Raw genomic sequence first — 9014 nt, 5'->3', positions numbered from 1 at the left:
CAGGCGCACGCGCAGGCGCCGGCGCACGCGCAGGCGCCGCGAGGAAGCGCGCGCAGCGCAGCGTTGCTGAGAGGCCCGGCGCCGGCCGTTGGCGACCGTTAGCCTTCCCCGGCGGCCGCCATGGTGCTGGAGAGCCTGGCTCGCATCGTCAAGGTGCAGCTGCCCGCGTACCTCAAGCGCCTCCCTCTGCCCGAGAGCGTCAGCGGCTTCGTCCGCCTCACAGGTAGGCAGCGGCGGGGACGACCAGGCGCCCCGCGCAGGCGTTTGCGGCCCCTGCCGGGAAGCGAGGCTGCCCCGGGGGCGCCGTGGCGGGCCCCGGTGGGTGGGGGGCGGCTCCGCGCCCCGCCTTGGTGCCCCTGGGCGAGCCGCAGCAAGCAGGGGCCGCGCCGGGGCGGCGAGGCGCGCAGCGAGGGGCGCTTGCAGCCCTGCCTCTTCCCTCCTTAAAGCAGGAGCGAAGCACGGAGTCGGGGCTGAAGTTCTGGGAGGCCTCCGCATGCACACCGCGAGCGAGGGCTTCCATTCATTTGTTTATTTATCCCCTATTCGGTCATTTTCCTAAGCAGTTTCAGAGGGAGGAAGGGAGGGAAGGAAGAAAAAATACCTGTCAGCCATAGCTCTATGCATCAAGTAAGTGGGTAAGGAAAATAATAATAATAATAATAATAATGCTTAATGATAGCAAGCCTCGAGGGTGTCCAAGGCAGCTCAGAGTTGTTCCTCAGTATTTTGAGTGCTGCAACCCTCTAAGCCCCACTCCAGCTCTGGCTCTAGTGTATCAAATGGCACAATTAGCTTGACAATAAAAACATAGAGACTGTGACAGAAACTCTTTGGAAATTCTTCTGCATGTAGGATTATTCCCATATGTTCCATTGCACCACTAAGCTACACAGCTTCAGCAGTGCTGGGGAACAGTTTCCACTAAAACTTATTTCAACTTCTGTAGAACCAGGTCTGTATATGGGTTTTTTTTTTTTTTCTCCTTTTCCCAGCGTGCGTACGTTCCTTTTATACTTAAGAGTTACATGAGATATCTTGTTACCTTTGCTAAGATGAGGAAACATTTTTTTGTGAACTGTTCTTCTCTCTCCCTCTCTAYGCTGTCATCTGAACCAATGCTATTAATTACATTTATCCAATAGAGATTCAGCTGCCAGAAAATTTGGAAGAGATACAATAAGCTACTGTAAGCAAAGGAGCTTCTCATTTCTCTTATGTTTGTCCATTCCCTACTTAAGTTACTGCACTTTTAAACACAACTGCGCTATTTCTTAATACTGCTTGCCTTCAGTGTCTACATACCTTGCTCTTACTTACCAGGGAAGAAATATACTCCTGTAATGGGATTATGGTCTAGTCCATGCACATGTAGTGTGCATTGTGCACATTACATCCATCTTTAGGGCACAGGTGATAGGCATCAGAATTATTGTTAAACTTGTCTCTTATGTRTAAGAAAGAAATGCTTTTTAAAGCTTAAGTGTATATTGCGGATGAAAGTTTATGCTAACTTGCCTTGGGAAGTCTTCAACTTAAATAATAGAACTWATTCTGAAAACCTCTAGTCAGAACTTTTTGTTTCTTTCATTGTTTTTAAAAAAATGATCTGTAGGGAAAAAATTGGTTTGCCTGCATATTGTTTACCCCGCTGACAGATACACCAGCTTGAATCTGAAGGCAGGAAGGAGGAGAAGCAAACCRACATAGCCTTCAACTGAGACCAAACACATGAAGTTTCAGTTTCAAAAATATTAAACATAAGTAAAAGAAGGAACTAAAGCAAAAAATGCTTTGATACCTGGTAGGAATCTTCTGGATGTACTTGAAGAAAWCCACTGTCTTTAATTCTTTGTGTTTCTTTTGACTGCTCCTGTGTTGAACCACTCTGAAAATGAGGAATAAAGTATAATTAAGTATATATAGCTACAGTGGCAAAATTCTGAGCTTTAGCACCTTTAAGTAAAGGAAATAAGAAGGTTTTATACTACCACTGAATAGGCCTATAAGCTTAAAATCCTCTCATCTTTGAAATCTTTGAAATCCTCTCATCTTTGAAAAGTCATTGAAACCTTACATGCATTTAAATATGTTTCTACTCATCAATACCCAGACCTGCATAAATCTAAAGTTTTGTCTTAAGAAAACTGGATTGTCTCACTCTGACATGTGCAACTAAACGAGACACTGATTAAGAATTGAGAATACAGATTGCAGGACAAGGTAGATATTTCTCCATATGATACTCTTCATTTAAAAAAAAAACCCAAATGTCCACAATTTAGCATCACTTTGGAATCACTCTGTTCCACCTCTTTCTCATTGTTGGTGTTGTCCTACCTTGCCCTTTCCAAAGGTCATAAGCCTCTAAGAGCAGAAAATCCCCAATTTTGGGAATTACTTCAGAGTTGCAACTTTATAAAACTCACTGTTTTATAAATGGATTTCTGCCTTTAAAAATCACATTTCCCAGTATGAGGAACACATGCAGCATATAAGTATTTTAAACCGGGAGAAAAAAAAAAAAAGTAATTATAGAGATTGCATCATTAGAATTATGGTTGATGATATGCTACTAGACAAACGAGGATAAGAAAAAAAATAATTATCTTTTGTGTTTACTGCTACCTACAAATTACAGAATATTATATTCTTTGGCAAACAATGTATCAAACATCATGCAACTTCCTTCGCTTCTTTTTGGAAGATGACTAATAATATAGATTTTAAAATGCCGTAGTGTTATTTGTCCTTTCATGTCGGCTGGTAAACTTCAGACAAGGACCAGCTCTATAAAACACTTGCTGGCATTGAACTTGTATGCAAAGACAGGCCAGGACCCAAATCTAGAGCAATATAGTGCTTTTGTTATTAGCCCCACCATTGTTTCTATAAACCTTCATTAGCTCCCAGGTAGAGGCAATCTCAGTTCCCCTAATACTTCCAAATAACAATAATAATTCTATAGAAATGGCAGACTAAAACTACAGAGAAGGGCCTTTTGTATGTGATACTGTACTGTGTTAAAAAAAAATCATCTTGAGACACCTATTGTGTGTTGTGGTATGACTGAACTGTAATGGAAAACTGCTTGCTTGGGAAAGGCAGATGCTTAATGTCCAGTGCTAAACTTCTGAAGGGACAAGCAGTCAGTGAGGAAGGAAAGCATATGTTTGACCTTGGGTTTGATACCAGATATCTAAATCATCATGCTGCTGCTGCTCTGAAGCCTGTTTCAGTTTGTTGTCATGACCGCTTTACCCTCCCCTTCTCAAGTTCACTGAAACGAACGGAGTTGTCTCGTGCTGACTTTGCTTTTTATGCRGGCATGTTTCATTAAAGCAGCTTGGACCATGACCTCAAAGTAACATGGTCAGAAGTAACAAAAGGAAATGTCAAGGCCTCGTAGAGAACCTAGTTGCTAAATACATGTCCCTTTCCCTAAACGCGACCTAGTACACCCTGTGGGCTGTTGCACACCTGGACTGCATGTTAACAGGACAGTTTTGTGGATCGTCCCTAATGGTACTGGGGGAAAGGACAGGGAGACTACAAGAAATTTTTAGAGTGCCTTTGAAAAATGATTACTGCTGTACTGCAGCAACACTTAGCAAATTCTGTAATATTGCCTTGTGCATGGGGCCATTGAAAGTGGAGGGGTGGAAGGACCCCTCTGCTTGCATGCAGTTGTGGAGCATTCTCAGGCAGATGCAATAAATAGGGTTTTACTTCAAAGACTATAGAAAGCTTAAAGAAGATAAAACTATTCCCATAAAATATCTTCATCATATGGTGTACTTTCAGAACATTCAAGTTAGAAAAAGCCATTGCATTCTAACTAGGATATTACCATTAACAGGTGTTTTATTATTGCAAATCAAAATAGAGCTACACAAAGTAGTGTGATTTTCTTTTTAGACCCCACAAACTACCTAGCATTCTTTGCCTGCTATATTGTATTTCCTKTCTTTTGCATCTTGAAAAAAAAACTTTGGCTAACTTCAGATCCTAAAGCCTTTGAAGGGGAACTAAAGGGAACTATTTATGCTTTAGTTCAGTACAGTTCTTTGTTTCTAGCTTTGAGATATCTTTAAAATCCCTTTCTCTTCTCTGTGGCTTAAGATTTAATATATTCTCTACCACATTAGAAAAATGCTGCCTCCTCATTGCTACATTGTACTTCAGTTGCACTGGAGTATTTCCACAGCTTCTTTTGTTGAGAGCAGATCCACCATTAAGATACTTACTGCTTTGYTATATTTTATACTAGGTGCTGATAAATTTCTTAAAAAGTTCAGTAAGTCCTTACTTAGTACGTCTGAAAGCTTTATAATGATGCAGCATGGCAAGTATGTCTGGAAAGGATTCTTTAATCTTTTATCTGTATCTAAAAAGTTCTTCAGCAAGATTTAAAAAAAAAAAGTAGCTGACCTACCTCGATAGACCTATCTGATTTCAGATCTCCTTTTCTTTGCATATCGTAGAAGCTAGTTGCAGGTCCTCAGGGAAACACAGCTCTGAAGAGCAAAATCAGAAAAAAAAGAATGGTGAAAGCTTGCCACTCGAATACTGCTTTTCTAGTATAAAACTCCACAGAACTAATGAAATGAGGAAAACTCAAAAAATTGCAAATCTGAAATAAGCAGTTCTAAATAGATTTATGAGGCATACTTAATAGTTCTTCTTCTTATCCATAATGTAAAACACAAACAGTACTCACCTTCTAGTTACCTCCTATATTAAATCATACCYAGTGGACTAATACGTAGTGTTGAATTACTGCAAGTAAGCAAACCACCTACATAAGTTTAAGGTTTGTCATTATTGTACATCTTTTATTAGTTTTGGATTTTTTTTTTCTATCAAGAGTCATCTTCTAGAGCACTGAAATTCTGATATCTAGTTTGTACCSTAACTACAGTAAAGCCCACATTTTCAACTGGGGCTTCTGCACTACTGTTCTGTCCATGTCCCAGTTTTACTTCTTATTGATACAACCTGAGATCCCCACTCCCTATCCTATACCTAAATCATTTAAGAGTAGCTGATGCTCATCTATACCAAAGGGGTGCCAACAACCAGACTAAATTCCCTGTTTCTTTAGTTTCAGAATGGCTGCGGTTATTGCCTTTCCTCGGTGTGCTGGCTTTGCTTGGTTATCTCGCTGTTCGGCCGTTTCTCCCCAAGAAGAAACAGCAAAAGGATAGCTTGATTAACCTCAAGATCCAGAAGGAAAATCCTAAAGTAGTGAATGAAATAAACATTGAAGATCTGTGCCTCACAAAAGCTTACTGCAGGTGTTGGCGTTCCAAGACCGTAAGTTACTTCTCTGTGCTATATTTAGATTAGACTGAACTTGCATATTTTTCACCTTTTCATATTGGAACACTTTACTTGGCTCTGGGGGGTGCAGCTGCTTTGAAGATTGAACAGTTCTTCCCTTTCTCCACTTCATGTTAGAGTGGAAAGTTTAGAATAGAAGGAATGTTTACAAAGTTATCCATATTAGAATGAAAGTAATGCTGGACTTGCATTGAGGATGGTGAGCATATCCTTGCCTGGTCCAGCGTAGTGCACAGGTAAGTCCCACTTGACTTTGAATGCTGCATAGCTACCAGATCAASTAGCTCTTAAGTCTTTTTCCTTTACCTCCACTATTTTATGAAATCTTTCATGCCTGTTTTGACTGCGAGTCCAATAACACCTGTTTTAGGACCTCGCAAACATTGTTACCGTGGTAGCAAAGTGTTTTTTCTTGGCRATGTGTATGACAGGTGTTTTATAGAAGACATTTAAATGGAAAAGGACATAGGAGAAAGAACAATAAACTTTATCAGAATATTCCTAGCATGAGAAGAACTATTAAGAGAAAACAAACTATTTAAGTGGGCAACAGAGATTATATTAATTCATCCTCTGTGTTTTCTTCCAGTTCCCTGTCTGTGATGGCTCTCACAACAAGCACAATGAATTAACAGGAGATAATGTAGGTCCACTAATACTAAAGAAGAAAGAAGTATAGCAGATACCTAATCTATTAGATTATGACTGATTCATCTTTTATATACTTGTAGTTGTAGGAGATTACATTTTATTATGTGATTAGATTGATTTAGTCTAAYGATTGCTGTAGATCTCTTTTTGGGATAAATTCCATTTAGACAGTGCTTGATCTCACTGTTTTGATACTTWATTCTKWWMAGAATWAAGTCTGCTGTGTAAAACAAAGTAATTATCTCTGTAAATAAGTTGTTGATTTCAAAAATAAAATGACTTCCTACAATAAAGCCTTTTCTGTATAAGCATACAGTTATAAAAATGTCACTATTTCTAAGTGACAGACCTGTACCTTTCTGGCTTTTTTTTTTTTGATAGGTAGCCACTTTATAATTCTGGTTTTCAGGAACAATTTCAAGTGTGGGATAATGTTACAGTTCCAGGCTGTATAAGCTAAATTACTGYACAGGTCAGTTCCCAACACTGTCACTCTCTTTCAAACCCCTATGTTGATTGTTAGAGTCCGATTTACAGATTGAGATTTGTTCCTTACGTACTTTCCTCACACTGCAGATACATCTTCTTGTAGTATTGTTCTGGAAGGAACTGGTTAAGTGACAGAGACAGAAGAGTGGAGTTGAGCTGGAGTCATGGCTTGTTACTGGTTTACACAGAGCTTTGCTATAGTACAGCTGAATTTAAAGTGTGGGTACATAATTGTTACCCCAGCTAACAGCTAGGCTTTTAATTAYGTCTTCTCAAGTGCTTTATTCTGCAATGAAGTACTACCCGTTTAAAAATAAGTAGTTTGATATATTGTTTATACTACAATTTTAGACAATGGTACTAAGAAAGGGCTCAGCTGTTCTTTAACTCCAGTTCAAATGATTTGGTGGGAAGCCCCCAGAGCAGTCTGCATTGCCTTWCTCCAGAGCTTATTAACCCAGCCGAACAACAGAAACCAAGTCTTACTGCAACAGAAAGCAGTTCTCACATCCTGGCTCTTACAGCACTGGAACTAACAGTAAACCTGACAGCATTTGTAAGTGTTTGTAGGTATCTAACAGTCTGTCTTTGCACCAAAAAAGGGCAGATGAGGATGTGAGTGTATGTTAYATGCAAGTATTTCATTGTACCATGGTACAAGTCTTTGTTTTAATGCTTTGTGTTGGTCTTATCTTCATGAATGAGAACACACATGAACAYTATCTTATTAGAACACTTAAAGTCCATAATGTTACCAGATGTCTKATACTGTATTCAAATACTACTTAGAGGTGCATTATAGCAAACACTATCTATAAACAGTACTCAGTGAACCCTTGTTAAATCTTTAAAGCAAGTTTTGTAATTGTAATCTCTAASAGTATTGAGTCCAAGCCCAAATTCTTGGCTGTGCTAGATGAAACATACAACTGTTGAGACAATGTTTTTGAGCTCTGCAATCCCCAGCCTCCTGCAAGCCACTGTTGATATATACAAGCCTGCATGCATTTCCAGCTTTTACCAGAGCGTTTGCATTCAGAAAAAAATTGATTGTCCCACATTTGTGAATAAAATGAGTCAATCTTCTGTATTCAAGTCCTTTGCTGTACTTGAACAACTTTGCTACAGCAGCACAATAAAATTGATTTTGTTCCCCCTACCAACAAAGCTCCTCTAAAAGGGAAATGACAGATTGACCTCTTGATTCCATCTCTAACAGGGCCCCCTCTAACAGGGCTGATTTTCTCTCCACTACTGCTAGAGGAGAGTGCTGCTAAACCATCTACAAAGGTGGTTATGAAACAAGTAGTTTGGGGGTTGTTTTTTTTCTATAGGCAAGTGGAACACGTATACAGTAGGTGCCTGCAACAGCAGTACTTAGTCACCATTCCTTTCAGGAAGGACATTTCAGTCATTTGCACAAATAATAAAATTAAAATCACAGGAAAGATAATAACCATTTCCTCGCATTTCAAGGTCTGTGAAGGTAATATGTGCTCTCATGGCTCTTACTGCATTCAGAGATTCCCATCTTACCTAACATAGGCCTGCTTCAACACCCTGCTAGGTGCAGAAAAGCTCCCTATACATCTGGTTTATACATGCTCTGGGGTTTATTTTAATATCCTTGGCAGAACAAATCATTTAATCTTCTGCAAATGCCACCTGCAACTGTGCTATAAAAACAAAGTAAAACAAAAGCTTAACAAGGCTGGTTGTAATATTTGCACTGCAGAAAACACAAACCAGGACTGCTGCTACTTTTGGTTACGAAGTCAGATTTCTCTTTCTGCCTACCTGCCAGCTGGAAATTGGCRTGCAGTATGCTGATGTCACAGCAGTGCTGCGGAGGGTAGCAAAGTGTRCTCCAAGATAAAGGAGAAAATGCCACCAACAGCTACAGGCATCACTCCTGTCCTTGTGCTCCCTCTGTCTTTGGAAGTAAAGCCTCTGTAACAACAGCTTTTGTCAAGTTAATGAAACTTGCTCCAACAATGACTTTGCAGCACCACACAGGATGGGTTTGGCCGATTGATGCTGCAGGCAGCTTGGATTCTTCATCTGCAAGCCATGCATGGGACATTTCATTATCAAGTTGAACACTGTGCTGAAGGGGAAGAAAACAAGCACATTGCTGGATCCTGTAACAGCCACGCTGTGCTTTGAATGTGCATCTGAAATGCTCTTATTTTGATTGCATAACAAGGTTAAGTAATCAGTTAATTTTTGATTTCATTTTAAGATTCCATCTCACACAAAGCATTACTAAGCTGATTGTATTTCAGTTCTTACCCATCACCACCATCTTAAGGAATGTGTCTGTGGAGCTCTCTCTCTCACTGATAARAATGGCTTTAGCTAGTTATTCACAAGGATCTGTCTTAGCACTGCATGACTATGCCAGTCTAATTTGGGGGTCTACATACTGAGATAAATTTGTCTGTAGCTCTAATAAGGACCAAGACAAAAGCAGTGGAGCAGATTCTTCTCAGACTCACTGCAAAGTCTGGAAAGACAGGACTTTGTATGACATA

At 39.9% G+C, this 9014-nt stretch overlaps 1 protein-coding gene across 1 annotated transcript; it reads left to right on the top strand.

The window, feature by feature from the left end:
- Positions 1-98: 98 nt before the first annotated feature.
- Positions 99-8861, top strand: CISD2 (CDGSH iron sulfur domain 2). The gene is made up of 3 exons (XM_026050850.1): positions 99-223; positions 5102-5313; positions 5930-8861. The coding sequence occupies exons 1-3, from the start codon at positions 121-123 to the stop codon at positions 6017-6019; spliced, it is 405 nt and encodes a 134-aa protein (XP_025906635.1). The 5' UTR covers positions 99-120; the 3' UTR covers positions 6020-8861.
- Positions 8862-9014: the final 153 nt, after the last annotated feature.

Source organism: Nothoprocta perdicaria, unplaced genomic scaffold (assembly GCF_003342845.1).
Source record: "Nothoprocta perdicaria isolate Ctin4 unplaced genomic scaffold, notPer1 scaffold_71, whole genome shotgun sequence".
Classification (NCBI taxonomy): domain Eukaryota; kingdom Metazoa; phylum Chordata; class Aves; order Tinamiformes; family Tinamidae; genus Nothoprocta; species Nothoprocta perdicaria.
This window is presented reverse-complemented; position numbering and strand designations above follow the sequence as displayed.